At 34.7% G+C, this 21,219-nt stretch overlaps 1 protein-coding gene across 32 annotated transcripts in view; it reads left to right on the top strand.

The window, feature by feature from the left end:
• Nucleotides 1–21,219, top strand: part of ADGRL3 (adhesion G protein-coupled receptor L3) — a gene marked incomplete at both ends in the record, with an annotated part of 570,571 nt that overhangs the window by 429,764 nt on the left and 119,588 nt on the right. For 31 of the 32 annotated variants that reach the window (XM_080697690.1, XM_080697685.1, XM_080697681.1 and 28 more), the window contains 2 exons: nucleotides 7,098–7,307; nucleotides 11,903–12,123. In XM_080697690.1, coding sequence (XP_080553816.1) covers nucleotides 7,098–7,307; nucleotides 11,903–12,123 — 431 coding nt within the window. The remainder of the gene's footprint in view (nucleotides 1–7,097; nucleotides 7,308–11,902; nucleotides 12,124–21,219) is intronic. The other variant, XM_080697686.1, reaches the window with a different exon arrangement.

Below are 21,219 nucleotides of genomic sequence, written 5' to 3'. Positions count from 1 at the left end.
GGCCTATTGTAATAAGCTGAGGAGCAACTCTAGTTTGTTCAAGGAAACAGTTATTAAATTTCAATGCTAAGGCAAATTTCTCCTAAGATTACTCTAATATTGTCTTATTGACATATATACTTTTCCTCCATTAGATACTTGTTTGATGACTTGACATTTCAGAATATCTTAAGATGGCTCTAAGATATTATCATAGAGCCAAGTATGGTGGCACGAGCCTGTAATCCCAGTACTTGGGAGGCTGAAACAGGAGGATCATAGGTTAGAGAGGCCAGCCTCAGCAATTTAGAGTGAACTTGTTTCAAAAAAGGAAAGAGGACTGGGGTGTAGCTCAGAGGAAGGATGCTCCTCGTTCAATCTTCTGTACCAAAAATTTGCACATGCGTGTATATATGCACCATGTAACAAATTTGTCATTCTCTAGCTCTAATTTTCTTGACCTTTAATTCATTTTTTCTATGTGTGTGTGTGTGTGTGTGTGTGTGTGTGTGTGTGTGTGTGTGCGCGCGCCTTACTTTTTTTCTAGACATGCAGGGTTCTTTCTTTGTTATCCAAAATACCAGGTCCCAAGTGATCCTCCCACCTCAGTCTTCTGTGTATATGGGACTATTGCTGCCACTAGGTCCTCAACATTTTAGTGCAGGTGATTTGGGAACCAAAGAGTCCCAGGGACTATGCTGTGGGCAATATGACACAACTTGTAGGTACTTTGGTTTTCATTTTCATTAAGATAGGAACCTCTGGAAGCTTGATCAGAATGGCAATGTTGTCTGGCATGTATAGAATCTCTGCTCTGATATATATATATATATATATATATATATATGTGTGTGTGTGTGTGTGTGTGTGTGTGTGTGTGTGTGTGTGTGTGTGTATGCATGCATGCATTAGGGTCAGAGTAGAAAGGTCAACTAACTATGAGGCTATTAAAAGTATCAGGTGGCTCCAACCATGTGGTGGAGTTGAGATGAAGAGGAGCTTTTATATTTAGAAGGTAGACCCTATAAGATTTCCTGATGAATTAGATGTTTTCTTGTATGTGAAAAATATAGTAGAATCAATAGAACTACATTTGACCAGGACACTTCAAAAAATGGAGTCGCTATTTACTGACATGGGGAAAACAGAAGGCAGAAAAGATTGAAGAATTGAGGGAGAGAACAGGATAATATCAGTTTAGGACATTAAGTATTACATATTTGATTAAATATCCAAGTAAAAAATGGATGGATTCTCAAGCTATATTAAGAGATCAGCTCTAAGGAATTCAATCTAAGAAGGGTAGGAATATAATAATTCAAAACCAGGTATTTATAAAGCATATTTGTGTCATGATGGTGCTAGAATCTGGTGTATAATTTTAACGAAATGAAAATGATCTTTGTTCATAAGGCATATGGTGGTGTATATAGCTTGTGTTATAGGCAATTGGTATATATAATACTCACAACTATGGAATTTCTGAAATACAGATACCTGTTCTTTCTTTTTTTTTTTTTTTTGCAGTTCTGGGGATGGAACCCAGGGGCATTCTACCTCCAAGCTACACTCCCAGCGTTATGTTTTATTCTTTATTTCGAAACAGGATCTCACTGAGTAGCAAAGAGCCTCACTACATAGCTGAGGCTGTTTGTGAACCACAGTCATCCTGTCTCAGCTTCCCAAATGCTGGGGTTACAAGCCCATTACACCACCATGCCCAGCCTCATACCTGTTCTGTTATCACATTGTTACAACCATATCAAAAATTTTGATTTAGTTGACCAGTCTCTTGAAGGGAGTTTGGCTTTATTAAGCACTGGTATCCTGGAATTTCTATTATGGCAAGCTATTATAAATAGGGATCTTTAAACTTACACATACTATTAGCATTCAATAGTCACTGTTCTTTTTCCTTTCATCTTACTGACAAAATTTAACTTTTGAGTTTTATCAGATGGGTGCTTCTATTCAGGCAGTGTACATATATATGGCTAGTCTTGCTGTTTTCCAAACTAAACAGTCACAATTGATGGGTATATTAATCACTACATTCTGTTCTTCAATTATGGAGTGTTATATAGTTTTGCTACTTACAATTTAAAATCTGCTGTTCAGACGGGCATGGTAGTGCACCCTTGTGATCCCAGCACTTGGGAGGCTGAGACAGGAGGATCGTATAGGTTCGAAGCCAGCCTCAGTTACTTAGTGAGGCTCTCAGCAACTTAGTGAGACCTTGTTTCTAAATAGAATATAAAATAAGTCTGGGAATATAGCCCAGAGGTAGAAAGCCCCTGGGTTCCACCCCAAGTACCACAAAGAATAAAATAAAACAAGATAAAATAAAATAAAATCTTCTGTTCTTCTTTCAGTAACTCTGAATGGGGGTTTTGAAGGGCCCACTAAGGCACTTAGTAAACCCTTTTTTTTTATTGGTGCATTGTATCCATACACCTTAGTGGAGTACAAAGTGGTAGAGGCATACATGCACATAACACTCAATTAGCCCTTACCCAATTTCCACCCATTCCTTCCCTCTCCCTCCTTCTCATGTTTGGCTTAGTGATCGACTTTGATATGTTTGTGAATGTACCATTTGTAAATTAGGGACTTCACCTCCTCCCCCCTTCCATCCCCTTCAGATAGGTCACTTATTTGATCATCTTTGGTTTCTCCTTCTTTGTCTAGAGTTCCTCCTATGACCCATTTTCTCCCTAGCTTTTGCATATTAGAGAGAGATTCTGATTTTTTACTTTTTTGTGACTGACTAATCTCATTTAGCATAATGTTCTCCAGTTCCATTCAGATTTCTATAAATGACATAATTTTGTTCTTTTTTATGGATGAATTAAATTCCATTGTGCACATTTCCTATAGTTTTGTAAATGCATTTATCTGTTGATGGATATCTTGGCTAGTTCCATAAGTTTGACAGTAATGAATTGTGCAACTATGAACATAGATATGCATGCATTAATTTGGTAATTTGGTTTTCATTTTTGTGTGTGTATAGATAATGGATCATATGGTAGGCTTATTACCATTCTTTTGAGGATCCTCCATACCATTTTCAAAAGTGGTTGCACTAATTTTCAACCCAACTAACAATGTTTTAGAGTTCCTACTTTTCCACATCCTCACCAGCATTTGTTGTTGTGTTTTAAATGACTGTTATTCTAGTTGGAGTTAGGTGAAATCTCAGGGTAGTTTTGATTTGCATCTCTCTGATTGCTAATTATTTTGAACATTTTTTATACACATATTGGCCATTTGAATTTCTTCTTTTGTGAAGTGTCTATTTAGTTTACTTGCCCATTTTTTTGATTTGGTTATTTGTTTTCTTAGTGCTGAGTTTCTTGAGTTCTCTGTATACTCTAATATTAATATTATATCAGAGGAATAGTTGGCAAAAATTTTCTCTTCCTTTGTTGATTCTCTGTTAATGGTTTTATTTGCTGTACAGAAGCTCTTCTGTTTCATGCAATCCCACATATTGATACTCCTTTTAATTTCTTGTGCCTTTCGGTTCTTGTTGAGAAAATTTTTATCTGTGCCTATGTGCTGAAGTGTTGGACCTATGCCCTCTTCAAGGAGCCTCAAGGTCTCTCATCTGATTTCCAAGTCATTGATCTATCTTGAATTGACTCTTGTACAGAGTGAGAAAGTATGGTTTATTTCCATTTTTCTGCATATGGTTAACCAGTTTTTCTAGCATCATTTATTGAAGAGGCTATATATTTTTTGCTAGTGTGTGTTTTTGGTCCCTTTGTCAAAAAACAATTGGTTGTAAATGTAAGGATTTGATTTGAATCTTCTGTTCTCACCCATTGGTCTGTGTTTTTGTGCCAGAACCATGTTGTTTTTATTATTATGGATTTGTAGTATAGCTTGAAGTCAGATGCATTCTGCATGGTTCTTGTTGCTGAGAACTACTTTGGCTATTCTTTTTGTTGTTGTTGTTGTTGTTGTTGTTCCAAATGAACTTAAGGACTGATTTTTCTATGTCTGTGAAGAATGACCTTGGTAAATTGCTTTAAATCTGTATCAGTTTTGGAAGAATGGCCAGTTTGATGATATTTATTCTGCCTATCCAAGAACATGAAATATATTTTCATCTCCTAAGGTCTTCCTTGATTACTTTTTTAAATGTTTTATCATTTTCTTTCTAGAGGTCTCTGTAACCTTCTTGGTTAGGGTTATAATGCAACTCCTCCAAAATGGAAGCTGGGGGGATCTCATCGATCCCTTCCTCCTGTTCTCTCTCTCTTTCATTCTTTCTTTTTTACTTTCTGATTTTCTTTCTGTTTTAGATCTTTAGGATGCATTTGTGAATGTATTATACCTGCCACTTTTCCCATTAGGGAAGACTGCTGTGCTGAACATTGGTGTTTGGTCCTCAGTCACAGCATCTTTCCTTTGAGTCCAAGAAGAGAGCAAATAGCTTTCTGTTCATGGGTCCAGGTAGCACTAACCACTCTCCAATATCAAATTTCAAAGGTAATTTAAGCTATCAGGAACCCAACACAGCTTTAGTAGTATCCCATGGAGAACAAAACAGTTCTTGTGCCTTAAGAAAAAATTTCATGTGGTTTTCTTTTATGATTTGCACCTCTTATGAGAAATATTCTCAGGAGTTATGTAGAAATATCTCAGAACTGTTTCACTGACAGTTCCAGTGAAGGTCTTCATCAAGTAACAACTGTGAAGTGATATCTACACTATGGTGGCTTACTTCTAAGAACTTATATATTAATAATAATCTTTGAAAGTATGAAGTTTGAATAAAAACAAATAAAAATAGAAAATTTGGATATTTATATAGTTTCAAGATATAAACCTAGGATGGATATTATTAACTGGTTATTTTCATCCTAAAACAAACAATGTATATGTTCTACATAGTTGAAAAATAGTTTCAATTAGAAACACATCTCTTTTTGTCCACTTAAAACTTTGTTGTGCATATACCTGCCCCTTTATCATATTTGCATGTATCAAAAATCATTGTCATTGATTTATATCTTTTAAGTTTTTAATTGTAATAAATATTTACCATACTATTTAGATCCTTTTGCTCCTTTTTAAGCATCCACAATACTGATTTATTATATATATTTCTTGCTATGCTCTAGTTTTACTTCATAATGAAATTTAAAGTGATATGTTCATCAGTGCACACAACACCTCTTGGTGTGTTTTTCTCTGCAATCCACCCCATTACTCCCCTCTTTTCTCCCTGTACATGCTAGTGAGTTTTGTAGTCCTGTCTTTATACTTGAACATTAAATTATTTGGTTTGTTTTCTTCCTCAAGCCTACTTTCTCTCTCCCCTTCCTCTCCTCTAATCCCCTTCCGCTATTTCACTGGTTTCCTCTTTTTCATGAAGTCCTTTTTCTTTCCTACATTCTCTCTAGCTTTTATACATGAGAGAAAGCATATGACCTTTGACTTTCTGAGATTGGCTGATTTCACTTAGCATAATATTCTGTAGTGCCATCCATTTTTCTACAAATTACATAGTTTTATTCTTTTTGGCTGAGTGAACAAAACTCAATCATCTCCATATACCACATTTTCTTTGTTTACTTGTTGGAAAACATCTAGGTTGATTCCATAATTTGGCAATTGTGAATTGTGCTGCAATAAATATGGGTATGCATATATCACCATAATATTCTGATTTTAACTCATTTGGAGTGTGTGTGTGTGTGTGTGTGTGTGTGTGTGTGTGTGTGTGTAATACTGGGTATTAAACCAGGGGGCTTTCTACCTCTAAGTTGTACCTTTGGCCCTTTTCATTTTATTTTTATTTTTTTAATTTTGAAACAGGATCTTGCTAAATTACTTTGTGCTGGCCTTGAACCTGCCACCCTCCTGTCTCATCCTTTCAAGTATTGAGATTATAGCCATATACAAGTACAACTGGCTAACTTATTGCTTAGCATGTTTTTTCCAATGACAAGTTAAAAAAATATTCCAATTTTCCACAATTTATAAGAATTATATAAGCTAACCATATTTATTTATCCATTGCTTTACTGATAGAAAAGAGATTTTTAGAGTTTTGCAAACAACTCAGAAAAAAGGATTGGGAAATTATTTCTTCACTCTGTGTCACCATCAATGGTTCACTGATATGTTCAACTACTATGACCTTCACAGCCTCAAAGAATGGTGAAGGCATACTACCATAGGGTGGACCTAGAGACTTAAATCTTTGAATAAAGACAGAAATGAAGTAATGGACAGACCAAGAAAAATGGCAAATATGGCTCTCACAGTACAATTTTAAGAGAACCATAAAAAGGCTGTTTCATATTGTACAAATGTATTTGCATATTTTTCCTACTTCTTAGCCCTATCTTCACTTTGTGCTGTTATTAGTTATAGTGGTTCTGAATACTTATTTTCCATCCACATATAGCAGGCTCTATCCATTTCAAACCCTTCAAGGATCAAATTCCCTGATCTGCTTAAGCCATTCAATATGAATATAAATCCAATGACTATCTTCATTCTTTTAGATCTCCCCACTAAATAAATGATACACACATGTGGCTATTCATCAGTATTAACTGGGGATTTTTATAAGAAATGCAAACTTTCATGAATTCAACTTGTGAATTCTGATAAAGGATTTATATGAAACAGGAATTTCATTATTTATATACCAAAAAATCTCTAAGTGATTCAAATATCAGTTGGAACACCACTTCCTTAAGTGTATAGATTAATTTTTTGAATAGAGTATTCCCTAGCAAGAATCATGAAAATAAGTTAAAAAAGTAATATAGGTTAAAAAGCCAGAGTTTTTTCCTTGAGATGTTTGGCCAAAATTAAATTGATCTACTTGAGCTAGTTATATTAAAAAAATGTATGAGCTATAAAAGCAGCAAATGCTATTTCCATTCCTCCATATCTAACTGATTCACTCCTCAAAGGAGGGTTAAGATACTTTACCTATGGAATAGAAAACCCAAATGGTTGAGTTATTTTATTTATTGTGGGGGCATATTTAGTATATTACTAAGATCATGCATCCTGAACTCATACCCTTGTAAAACTTTACAGTTGATTATGCACAGTTGCAACTTACGGTCTCTTTGTTGTGTTTTCAGCACAGTGACGCCGTTCATGACCTTCTTCTGGATGTGATCACATGGGTTGGAATTTTGCTGTCCCTTGTTTGTCTCCTGATTTGCATCTTCACGTTTTGCTTTTTCCGGGGGCTCCAGAGTGACCGTAACACCATCCACAAAAACCTCTGCATCAGCCTGTTTGTAGCAGAGCTGCTCTTCTTGATTGGAATCAACCGAACTGACCAACCAGTAAGCCATCTATATTGATAATAGCAAGCAATTTCTCCACTAAATTTAGCTTTTTAATGTGGCCAATACTGAAATTATCCTTTGTTGTAGTTGACAGTAATTTTAAGAGGTTATTCAATTTTTTTTCCACTGTCATAAAAAGAGTAAATATTATGGATGGGATACATATTTTTGGTTATTAATTTGAGCAGTTTTCATCTGAGTGAGGAAGCACACACCTGTAATTTTAGTACTTGGGAGGCTTGAGATAGGAGGAGTGCAGATTTGGGGACAACCTTAGGAACACAGTGAGACTCTCAGCTATCTAGTGAGATTCTGTTTCAAACTAAAAATTAAAATCAGACTGGGAGCATAGCTTGGAGGTCCTAGATGAGAACTCCAGTACTACTACTAAAAAAAAAAATTAGAGCAATTTTTGTTTCTCAGAAAAATTGAGCAGAAAGTAGTGATTTTTTAATATAACCTCTGCCTCCACATGTGCTTATCTTCCTCCACATTGTCAACATCCCCCACCCAATGATATGGTTGATGAACCTGTATCAAGATATCATTAGCTGGGCATGGTGGTACACACTTGTAATCCCAGTACTTGGGAGGCTGAGAGAGGAGGATTCACGGCCAACCTCAGCTACTTAGTGAGGCCCTCTGCAACTTAGTGAGACCCTGTTTCAAGATAAAGAATAAAAAATAGGGCTAGGGTTGTAGGTCAGAGGTAGAATGCCTTGGGTTCAATCCCCAGTACCTCAAGAAAAAAGATATCATTATTATTGAAAGTATATAGTCTATAATTTACATTAAGAGTTATTATAGGTGGTGTACATCCTGCGGGTTTGGCCAAAGGTATAGTGGCACGCATTCACTCATATTATCAGTTATTTCCATTGACTGGAAGGCTCTTGGCATTTCTCTTATCCATCCCTCCTCCCTTCTAAGTCATGGCAACCACTGATTTTTTATTTTAAACTGTCTTCATATTCCTTTTCCTATTGTTATACCATTGTAATCATTGTAAGTAGCTTTTTTGATTCTTTTTTCACTTGGTAATATATGCTTAAATTTGTGTGTGTGTGTGTGTGTGTGTGTGTGTGTGTGTGTGTGTGTGTGAATGGTAATGATGATTGAACCCAGGAGAATTCTATCCCTGAGCCACACTATCAGCACTATGTTGTTGTTGTTGTTATTATCATTATTATTATTATTATTATTATTATTATTATTATTATTATTTTGAAACAGGGTGTTGCTAAGTTGCTGAAGCTATCCTTAAGCCTAATCCTCTTGTCTCAGCCTCGCCAGTACTGAGATTATAGGTATGTGTCATCATACCTGACTTCTCTATGTCTTTTTGTGACTTGATAGCGCATATTCTTTTAGCACTAAATAATAGTCCATTGTCTGATGGACCACTTTATTGTCTACTCGCTGATTGACGAACATCTTGGCTACTTCCAGATTTGGCTAATTATGAATAAAGATGCTATAAATATCTGTATGGTGGTATTTTTCCAGATATAAGTTTATAGCTACTTTAGGTAAATACAAAAGAGTACAATTTCTGGATCATATGGTACAAGTATGTCTCTTTTTGTAAGAAACTGCCAAGCTATCTTCAGAAATGGCAATACCATTTTGCATTCTCACCAACAAGGAATGACATGTACTCTGTTTCATCAACTTACTCTCTGAAGAATTAAATATTTCTATTATATTTTTAAAAAATTCTAAATCATAAAAGCTTAATATTTCAGTACAAAAATTATTTAAAGAACAGAGAAATATCTAGATATAAGTGTTGCTTTTTGAGGTTTACAATATATCTTAGAAACAGATAGCCAGGCATGGTGGTACACACTTGTAATCCCAGTACCTGGGAGGCTGAGACAGGAGGATCACAGGTTCAAGGGCAGCCTCAGCTACTTAGTGAGGCCTCTAACTTAGTGAGACCCTGTTTCAAAATAAAGAATAAAAAAAATAGGGCTAGGGGTATACCTCAGAGGTAGAATGCCCCTGGGTTCAACCCCCAGTACTGAAAAAAAATGATATATCACACTTTGCACTGCAAAAGGGCTTTTCTAATTGACATATTGTGAAAGATGGTAAAAAACTATGTATAATTTGTAGAATATATAAACTGTTCCCAAATTTTGTTTGGCACTTTTTGTTTGTTTGGATTCTGTTCACCTATTTAAGTGCCAACTATATTCTTTGCTACTTTCTACATTTAGTCATTACCAAGGAAGAAAAGAAGAGGGGAAAAAAAAGAATAGTACTAGCCAGCTGGTTTTGGTAAAAACCAAATAGAATATATAAATAACAGAAATTACTTAATGTATTATACAGGACCACTTACAATTTTGTGAAACCCTTTCGGTATACTTAAGATTCATGTAATGGTAGAAGCTTGTTCTCATAATTAAAACTGCAAAAGAAAAGAAAACTTTTATTTTAAGACTTGTAAGCATAATAACTAATTTATTCACTTAACTCCATTTCCTAGCATGTGTGCATATGTATGGAGTACTTTATAATAAAAATGCAGTTGGATTCATATCTGTGATTATGCATTCATGATTAATTATGGTAAAGGATACAATTATAGTGAATATATTTTTAATTGGCTGTTATATACTTATGTGGCTTTTCCCATAAATGAATATATATGAATAAGCAATCAGAATGCACATTTTCCCTGAAAAGTAAAGACATATTTCATAACAAAAATTAATAGTCAAAGTTCTAACTCTAAAACACAATGTGAAAATTTGTGTTATTTTCTAAAGTGATATAATTTTAGTTCTTTGTTAACCTCCAATTTTAGCATTACGTGTGATTTCTTTTCAGTAGAAATCTTATTTTTATTTTTGTTTCCTGATGTTACACGAGGCATGATAAACTTTACCAAATGCTGCATACTGCAGGGAGCTAATTTCTGACCAGTACCATAAAGAACAGTGATTGATGTGAAAAACATGGGTAGAGTAGCTCAGCCCAACCTTTTCTCCATCTTTCTGCCGATTAGGGGTCCTCTTCTGCACCCCATGTAGTGCTCCATTTTCTCACTCTCAAGGCCTTCATTATCATCTAATCCAGTGAAACTGACTTACCTTTTGTCTAATTTTTTAGTGACCATGATCATCAGTGAATCCATGCTACTCTTACAATTTCTGTAATTTGTTGACCTTTGTTAGTAGGATCTCTGGTTTTTAGTAAGGACTTTCTGTAAACAAGAAAGCAAAGAAGAACTTTGAGGAATGGGAATTAATAGATGGTTAGCCTGAACTTAAGATATCTGACAAGGATATATATATATATATATATATATATATATATATATATATATATATATATATATATGGAGAGAGAGAGAGAGAGAGAAAGAGAGAGAGAGAGAGTATATAATGGCTGCCTTATTTGACAAAGCTTATTTGGACTGATATTTAATACAATAACAAATAAAGCAAAGAAAATACTCCCGGAATACTTTATTTTAACCATGTCTGTTTTTATACCTGAGTGGTATAAACTTTCTGATGCCATTTTAAATTCTAGCTGAAACAAGGAAGGAAGGACATAAACAAGGAATTACTGATAGCTTCATCATAAAATATTGTCATTAGTTATTTTAAGAATTTTTTTCTCCTTTTTTAGTGGTTCATTTTAATTTACAATTAAGGAACTGAGGACATCACTCAGTTGTATAGCATTTGCCTAGTATGTGAGAGGAACCTGGGCTCAATCCTCAGCTCCTGACTGGGGAAATAGAATCTATATTAATAAACACATGGCCATTGGCAGGAGAAAAAAAAATTCTAAAATTTATTTTAAACTATTTAGGCTAAGATCAATGATAATTATCCATGGGTTTTTATTATAATATTTTTCTAAATGTCATAAGTTTTCTCTCTTCTAATGGTATATTATCAGTTATAAGCTGTCAATGTTAAATACAGTTTTCAAAGCTAGGTAATTAGGGTGTGTGTGTGTGTGTGTGTGTGTGTGTGTGTGTGTGTGTATGTGCGTGTGTTTTATCTGGGATTAAAACTAGGGGCATTCTACCTCTAAGCCACACCTCCAGCATTACTTTATTTTTTTAGTGAAACTTGTCTCACTAAGTTGCAGAGGACCTCCATAAGTTCCTGTGGCTAACAACGAATCTGGGATTCTGCTATCCCAGCTTCCTAAATACTGGGATTACAAGCTTGCACCACCACACCTAGCTCTGGTTTTTTGTTTTCTTTTTGTTTGTTTGTTTGTTTTTGGTGGTTCTGGGGATGGAACTCTTCTACCTCCGGGCTACACTCCCAGACCTATTTTATATTTTTTATTTGGAAACAGGGTCTCTTAAGCCAGTGAGGCTGGCTTCGAACCTGCGTGATCCTCCTGTCTTGCCTCCCAAGTGCGGGGATTACAAGTGTGCGCCACCTCTCCTGGCACCAGCTCTGGTTTTTAATATTTGTATTTTAAGAACTTCGTCTAGATTCTTTTGCAGAAATATTTTATTACTGAGTTGTTGATAAATATCAATTTTAGTTTTATGGAAGGTTACAAATACTCCATGGTAGCTGTTGGAGTGAACCGTGTGTTTTCTTTTCTAGATTGCCTGTGCTGTTTTTGCTGCGCTCTTGCATTTCTTCTTCTTGGCTGCCTTCACGTGGATGTTCCTGGAGGGCGTGCAGCTCTATATCATGCTGGTGGAGGTGTTTGAGAGTGAACACTCACGGAGGAAGTACTTTTACCTGGTCGGCTACGGGATGCCTGCACTTATTGTGGCTGTGTCAGCTGCAGTGGACTATAGGAGCTACGGAACAGACAAAGTGTGAGTGCACTGCCTTCCTTCTTTCTCTTCTCTCGTTAAATCTAGTGAAATAAAAGGGTTGAATTTTCTTGACAGCATTCAATGAACTGGAGAAGTAAATGGCTATAATTCAATGTTTGGTTATATTTTTGTTATGAGATAAGAAAAAAAACATTTTGGATAGTCACTGTGATGCTATTTTAAAATGGCATAATTTTCTGCATCATAACTTTGAGTACTTATAAAGATGATAATTTTATTATTTTTCAGAATGTTGAGATGTGTCACATGAAGAGATAGCTTATGTGAAGGGCTATGGGTTATCAGAGGACAGTTCCTAATGTTGGTGGTTTCTCTTTCTGTTATCACTGGAGACCTTTTGATACCATTAGTAGAAAAATATAGGAGCAAGAACAGCTTGTATTTTCTCTCTCTCTCTCTCTCTCTCTCTCTGTCTGTCTCTCTCTCCCTCTCTCTCTTTCACTGTATGGCTTTTGTAATGTAGTAATACATTTTATTTGTTATTTTGTCTTTTGTGGTGCTAGGAGTTGAACCCAGGAGCATTCTACATCTGAGCCTTCATAAGTTGCTATGGTTGTTTGCAAACCTGCGATCCTCTTGTCTCAGTCTGCCAAATACTGGGATTATTAGGCTTTCTCCATGGTGCCTTGCTGTAATACATTTTATTTCAATATAACTTCAGTTGGTGACATACATATAGAGGTGTCCATCAATCTGGAAAGCAGTTTAGTTTTAAAAACATCTGCAATCTACATTAATATATAGTTGAGATCTTGAAAAGGAATGAAAGTTGTGATAGAGGGAAATAGAAGAAAGACCAAACGAGATCTCTGATGAATATCCACATTGATGATATAGATTGAGAAGGGGAAAAAAGTAGAGAAAGAAAAGAGATAAGCAGAGCATCATAAAGAGGCTTGAGGAACAGGAAAGTGAGAAGAAAGTTTCAAGCTACTGTTTTAAAACCAGTTTTGGTTTATGTCAAAGATAATCTAAGTAGGATAAACACTTGGGAAACATGTTTTAGCCTTTGCAACATCTATTTTGAGAAAGTGCTGGAAGCAATAGCCAAATTGAAAGAGATGGAGAGCTAAGTTAGTAGTTAGAAAGTAGAGTCTCCAAATATTAGTTGGACTCTGACATAATTTGATTGAGAAAATAATGAATATTACAATAATGGAGGATTTTTAAAAAATAGAGTCTTAAGCATCTATCGAGGAGAAGAATCAAGTTAATAGAAGATTAATGGAGAGAAAAGTGCCTTGCACCTTATTTGTATTTAATGCATAGAGGCTGAATGTAAGGGAATGGTCTGTGAGAAAGGAGGAGAACAAAAGAGTAAACACAAACTTAGGGAGACCTTGATTTAGTACTGAATGTGACTTTAGAATTCACCAAGTCTATCATATTAATTTCACAGATGAGAAAATCAATGACCGTGTAAATTGACTGCCTTACCCATGTTATAGAGGTAGATAGTTGCAGATCTGTGATAATCTAAGTCAGGTTTATTTCAAATGAAGTAAGTTATTCCTTTAAAAAAAAAGATAAAACGATCTTTCTTCTTTGAGGTGAGCATGAAGGAATGATGGACAAGGTAAATTTTGAAGCTGCATGGAGTAAAAGCTGCTTACTTCTGTTGAAGGAGTAGGTAAGGTCATTCTGAAAGGACAGGAGATTTGAAAAGCTTTGAAATGAGCACTATGGAAAAATGTGTTAAGGAGCAAATTAGATGTTAATAAAAAGATTTCCATGCAGCAGTGAAGGCTCAGATGAGGTTAGATAACATCAATTTGTATAGAAGTTAATAAGACAAATTTCACGACTTTCCACCAGCAATCAGCAGCCTGAACATGCAGGCAATAAAGCAGGTTGCTTCCCAGAAAAGAGGATCCATAAAGAGGGAAGGAGAAGCAGGTGCCAGGATTATTGGGAGCATAGTTAAAATAGCTTATGTGTTGGTGCATAAGCACTGACAATATAACTGATAGAAGAGAATCTAAATTGCTGTTGGGTATGTTTTTCCCTTTGAGTACAGTGACAGGCTATAAAATGCCATTTGTTCTAAATCTAATTAATAATGAATTTTAAAATGTAATTTTGTGAATTTCAGTCAGATCTCAATTTATTCTGTAAGTCCCAGTAATAATTGTGGAACAGTACAGGATTATAAAACAATTACCTCTAGTTGCCTTTAAAAATATCTTAGGGTAAGCTGGGTGTGGTGGTGCACGCTTGTAATCTCAGCATTTGGGAGGCTGAGACAGGAGGATCACAATTCATGGACATCCTCAGCTGCTACTTAGGACCTTTGCAACTCAGTGAGACCCTGTTTCAAATTAAAGAAGAAAAGAATAGGGCTGGTGGGGTGTAGCTTGGAGGTAGAATGCCCCTGGGTTCCATCCCCAGTACTGAAAAAAAAAGAAAAAGAAAAAGAAATTAAAAGTATCTTAGGGGAAAGGTGTTAGATTCACCACACATCCTTTTTTAAAATAATGATTTTATTGAAATAATTTATATTCTATCACATGTGATTTTTAGATAATGCTTTTATTGAAATAATTCATATTCCATAAAACTTACTTCTTTGAAGTATGTATTTCAATTGTTTCCCATCCCCACTAATTTTAGAACATTTTCTTCAACCTAAAAAGAAATCCATATTAGCAGTTACGTCTCCTGGATCATAGGACTTTTACATTTTGACTAATGCATTTTCCCTTTAAGAAATTAAATGGAGTGATATAGTTATTTATGACCTTACCTTACTTCAAAATGTGTTCTTAAGCAGTTCAATTGTGCTCTCTTGAAATTCCTGATTTGCTTTTGTACTTGCTTAATGTTAATTCTTTTTCTTCCTTAGGTATTTCCAAATTTTTCTTTTACTGAACTGACTCAATGTATCTGCTTTGTGTTCTAGTCATTCATTTTGAGACAGATGTCATTTTTGGATAGTAGAAATCTGTCTTTTCTTGGAATCAGTAATGTGCAGTCTCTTGTGACTTTGTGAAAGCCTTGGCCATCATTACTTTAATTTCCTGCACCATAACTGGAAGGTCTCATTTGCAGACATTATTACTGTGTGGGAATAGAGACTAATTTATTTCCCAGGCACTGATTTAAACAAGCCTTTAATGGTTCAGTTTTGTAATTATTATTTTTCCAAACACAAAGAAAAAAAAAACAGATATAGAGAAAAGGGAGGATAGATGAAATAGAGAAGAGGGAAGATTTTGATTAAAATTGTATTACAGGAGCTGGGCGTGGTGGCGCACGCTTGTAATCCCAGCATTTGGGAGGCCAAGACAGGAGGATCCAGGTTTGCGGACAGCCTCAGCTACTTAGTGAGGTCCTTTGCAACTCAGTGAGACCTTGTTTTAAGATAGAGAATTAAAAAAAAAAAAAATTGGGCTGGGGGTATAGCTCAAAGGTAGAATGTCCCTGGGTTCCATCCCCAGTACCATCACACACACAAAAATAATAATAATAAAATTATATCACAGGCAGATAAAACATTTTAATATTTCACTTGTACATACATTGAAAATACTTTGTTACAAAGAACTTTAAGCTACATGGAATAAGTGTTGAGCTTCTACTCTTTAGAGCATACCTCTGCAGTAATGTTTTACTCATTGAAGAAGTAGGTATTGAAAAAAGAACTCTCCTTTAGTTCGCAGGAAATTAATGTATCATGTTTAAATCAGGGCTTAATCAACATCTCAAAGAAAATGATAAGCAATGGATTTTTACATAACTTGTAGAACTTCCTCGTGTAGAATTATATTGTGGTCCTTATCATCATACTTAACTTTGTTTTTCTCAATTCCTTTACTGCTTCTTTTTTTTTTTTTTTTTTTTGGTGGTGATACTGGGGTTCCTGGAAGCCCTTCCACCTCCAGGCTACACTCCCAGACCTATTTTATTTTTGGAAACAGGGTCTCTTAAGCCAGCATCCTGTCTCTGCCTCCGAAGCGCGAGGATTACAAGCGTGCGCCACCATGCCCAGCTCTTTACTGTTTCTTATGGCTTTTATTTTGTATAGTCTTCCTCAGTCCTTGTTCACCACATAACTCTTTTATCACATTATTCTGCTATCTCAACTATGTTTGTTTGCTAGTGTTAAATTCCTATGTGTTACACTAATTTTTAATTAAAAATAAATATAGTCTACAGTGTAACATAAATTGGTCTTTGCAAAAATTCAGAGAAATAATATTGACCGTTTTCTATAAATTCTCATAAAGCTCAACATAGTAATTTTTTAATATCTTGGAAGCCTATTTTACTTATTTCTGAACTTAGTGATTCCAAAATTTGGACGGTTTAGTCTCACTCACATAGAGTGCATTCAGAATAAAACCATTTAGTATATATTACAGTGATCCAATTAAGAGACCTTTCTTTTTTCTCATATTGTGTTTAATTGTTTTATCATACTGACAATAAAATTTTATGTTTGAAACCTTAAGAAACAATAATAATAGTTTGTATTGCTAAAATGCTGATAATCATATCCATAGCAGGGTATAAATTTAGAGATAAAATTGTTTTTCTAGGTTAAATAAATGTGATTTTGATACAAATAGAGGTAACTATCATATTCCATCTGGCTGATGGATTATGATGTGTTTTTCTATGAAATGTTATTAAGGCTATTGAATTTATTATTATGTACAAAACACATACTCACACACAAAGCATACATAATATGGTTTTGAATTGTTGCTTCATTTGCCATCAATTTACAATGCTTGTAAGGGAGTCATTATTTTCTGATGTTTGTTTAACAAAATCTTTTTATCTGACTGACATATACTCAAAGATGTACTTAGGATAACATTTGGCCACAATAATCTGACATTTAAAAAATCCATTTAAATAACCAAGTCTTTTTTTTTTTAATAACAGTCTGTGAGTGCATCACAAATCTGAATTGCACTGTTAATAATGGACATTTATTTCCATTTTTATCTCTGCTTTTTTATTTTTTCTTGATCTTTCGTACTTTCATTAATGTGTTTATTCAGGGCAGCCATTCAGTAGAATACAATCAGAAAATGATTATATCAAAGATTGGCATTGATGTAACAATAATTCAAACAGGACTACTTTGGAAATTCAGTGCTAAATGCTTGGCTTTATGATCTAAAACTAATCAGTTAATTTAAAATCTACTTCAATATTATTAAATAATACAACCTGAAAAATTGGTTTTATTTCGGGAAAAATTATGTTAATATCCAATAGCATTTCCTCACAATCTCACGTATAAAACTGGAAAAAAAAGTGGGTACTGTCATGAGTGCCTTGGAAGAAGGGACAAAAATGTGTTCCACGAGTTGGCAGAGTAGTGAAAAGGGATGGAACCTAGAGAGCAGGCTAAGTGATAAATAGCCCAGAGGTAGAAAGTCCCTGGGTTACATCCCCAGTACTACAAAAATAAATAAACAAATAAATAAAAGATAGTCTTCCAGATCTTCAAATGTTAAACCTAGCTGCCATGTGACATAGCAGTTCCACGCCTAGAAATTTATTCAAAAAAATAAAAATATAGGTCCACATGATAACTTATATAGTAGTGTCCATAGCAGTTTTACTGCTCTTAGCCCCAAACTGGAAACATCCAATGCCCAACAACTTATAAAATGTTAAACAAAGAAGGATATATTTATATGATGGAATATTATTTGGCAGTAAAAGTAAAGTAAAATGGTAAAATGAATACACTTTAATATATGTTAAATGGAAAAACTATATTACAAAAAGAATACATATTGCATGCTCCCACTTAAATTAAGTGTTCAGAACAGGCAAATCTTCCAAGTCAAGAAGTATAGTAGTTGCCATATAATGGGAAGAGAAGAGGGCACTGTTGTAGAAGAGGATAAAGGCAGACAATGGGATGTGACTATTGATGGATACAAGGCTTTATTTTGATGCAAAAATGTAAAATAAGATTATTCTGACATCAAAACTCAAATATATTAAAACAATTGCATTGTATACTTCAAACAGGTGCTTTAAGTATATAAGTTGTATTATAACAAAGCTGTTGAATAATGCTATAATTTGTACTAACATCAAGAAATAACCTCATATTTAGAACAATTTGACATTCTTATGACTATTTCAATAATTATAAATTCTATATGGTATACCAATTTCTCATGTATTCATTAAGAACTTATGATTACCAATGAACCACAGCTTTATTTAATTTATAAATTATGTCTTTATTCTCTTGGAGAACATCCAGTAGTCATAAAGAACTTGGATGCAAGTGGACTAGAATAAAATTCAGGTTTACCTACTTACACAGGCAACTTTATTTTTTCTTTCCTAATTTGCAAGGTGGGGGTTAGTATAAAAACCTTGCAAAATTTTTATGATGTTTAAAACTATGTATGTCTGAATCTGTGTATGTGTACACACTCATATATATGCAATTCTGCATGCATGTCGACATACACAGAAATATGTATACTTTTCAAATGTCTGGCACAGAGAAACATTTGTTAAATTGCAACTATTCTATAATTATTTGGCTCTATTTTTCTACTTTATTATTATACTAGTCTATTCTATTCTTATTTGGTTCTGCTATTTAGCTAATAAAATAAGGAAACATAAAATTTACGGTCAGTATATTGTTGCTTTTAATTATAAAAAAATTATATCAAAAACCATTCATTTTTAGCCAGACATGGTAGGTCACATTTGTAATTCCAGCATTTGGGAGGCTAAAACAGGAGGATCTTGGAAACCCTCAGCTACTATTTAGTGAGGCCCTGTGTAACTCAGTGAAACACTTTCAAAACAAAGTATACAAAAATAGGGCTGGGGGAGTTAAGGTTTGAGAGAAAGTGGTTGTGGGGAAAGTGTTCCCCGGGAACATCTGTGAGGGTCCCAGACACACTTTCCCCCAACCCATAACAAAACCCCAAATGACCAAAAACAGAAAAACCACGGGTTCTTGTCCTAAGCTAAAAATAAATATGCATAGCTTGGACAGTTGCTGAAGATTTAAAGAAGTTTATTCAAAAGATAGAAATACAGAACATAGAAATACAGAAAATAGTTACAGCCCATGCCAAAATGGCATGATGGGGGAGGGTGGCCCGGGCCAACTCACCACTCCCCAGATACAGCACGTGGACCGGAATTTTTATACCCATGACCTCCATCTTTTTTACGCAATTCTGACATGGTGAATGTCTCTGTAAGGTACCTCCCCTTATCCTGTAAGGTACCTCCCCAGCCAGGTGTGGCAAAGTGTTTCCTTTCATGAAGGTCGACCCCTCCTACCATCTTAACTATCTTATCCAATCATGTCGATCTGTCTTTAGAGAAAGGACTAGTTCTCCTCTAAGATCTGTCTTTAGATAGAGAAAGGCCTAGTTCTCCTGTCCTATTGACTTATTAATTGCTTTTAACTAGGTTAATTTACATTGGAATAGTTACCTGGTTTTAGGCAGAAACCAAGTCCTTGCACAGATTTGCCCCTCACCCAATATTTTAAATATATTAATAATCATAGCTTCCTCAAATATTCCTAGGCCATTCCTAATACTGGTACAGGGGGTATAGCTCAGAGGTAGAATGCCCCTAGGTTCCATCCCTGGTACCACACACACACACACACACACACACACACACACACACACACACACACACACAATCCATTTTTAAAGTAAAAGTTATAATACTTACATAATCTATTAATTTATGCAAAATGTGACTATGGGGATTACTCCAACACTTAATGTTAATAACTTAAAGCCAATACTACTGTTCTTACCTTTCTTGTCCCCTATATGAATGTAGAATATTTTTCTGTGTGTTTTTGTGATACTGGGGATTGAACCCAGAAGCATTCTACCTCCATGCTATAAACATTTTTTCTATTTTTTTTTTTTTTAAGATAGGGTCTCACTAAGTTGTTCAGAGTCCTGTTAAGTCTCTGAGACAGGCCTGGAACCTGCAATTACATTGTCTCATCCTCTCAAGTACTGGAATTATAGGCATGTGCCACTATGCTCAGGTGGTAAAATGCATTTTGCTAGAGAAACAATAATAAATACTAATAAAATAGTAGTAAGAATAATAAAATAATAAAAACATGTTGAGAATATAAAGACAATACAGTCTGCATTTGATATGTTAGAGCTGGCTTGTAATTCAACTGTGGCTGACCCACAGATTGAGCCTTGACTACCCCTAGTAGAACTCCATGTCGGCACCACTCCCACAACCCTTTTATTCTGAACTCATGCCGTGTGCTCACTCACAGGTTTTTTTTTTTTTTTTTTTTTAGGATTAAATGTATGAGTGTGCTGTGTTGAAAATGACATTTAAAAGTTCCTTAAGAAATGCATTATTCAATAAATATAAGATTAGATTTATTATGGTCGAAGTGCAGATCAGTCCATTTATTCCTTCTTTCTACTTTCTTGCCCTCTTTCTCTTTCAATCTTGACAGTTAGATAAGAGAAGAAATACAGACCTATCTGCATATGTTACAAAGAAAAGGGAATTAGATAGCTTTCAAACCCTCATAAACAACTGATAAAATTAAGCCTTGTAAATCTCATATCCTAAAAGTGGTTAAAAGTTGTTTTTCATTAATCACCAAGAATAGTTAAGTCTTTGATTTAGTAACCTATAGAAAATGAAGCAAATATAATTTGTAATTTACATTACTTCAAAAAACTTTTGTTAATAGTCAGATGTCCACTTAGACAAGAATGGAGTAAACCATCAACAAAATGTAATGAACCGAGGCATCTAAATAACAATACATTGTTGACTTTGAATAAGGAACTATGGTCTGGTAGCATTATTTGTATCTGAGAACATTGTAAAACATATGTATTAGGTGACATTTATGTATATTGAGTAGTTGGCTTTACCATTTTTTCTTTTTCTTTTACTTTTAGGTACTGAGGCTTGAACATAGAGAAATTCTACCTCGGAACTATACCCCAGACCTATTTTATTTTTATTTTTTTGAAACAGGGTCTCACTAGGTTGAAAAGAGTCTCTCACTCACTACTTGCTGAAGCTGTCCTCTAACCTGCAATCACCCCAAGTACT

This window comes from Muscardinus avellanarius, assembly GCF_963383645.1.
Source record: "Muscardinus avellanarius genome assembly, chromosome: 6".
In the NCBI taxonomy this organism is placed as follows: Eukaryota; Metazoa; Chordata; class Mammalia; order Rodentia; family Gliridae; genus Muscardinus; species Muscardinus avellanarius.
The sequence above is the reverse complement of the archived record's forward strand: the minus strand, read 5'-3'. Positions and strand labels throughout refer to the sequence as shown.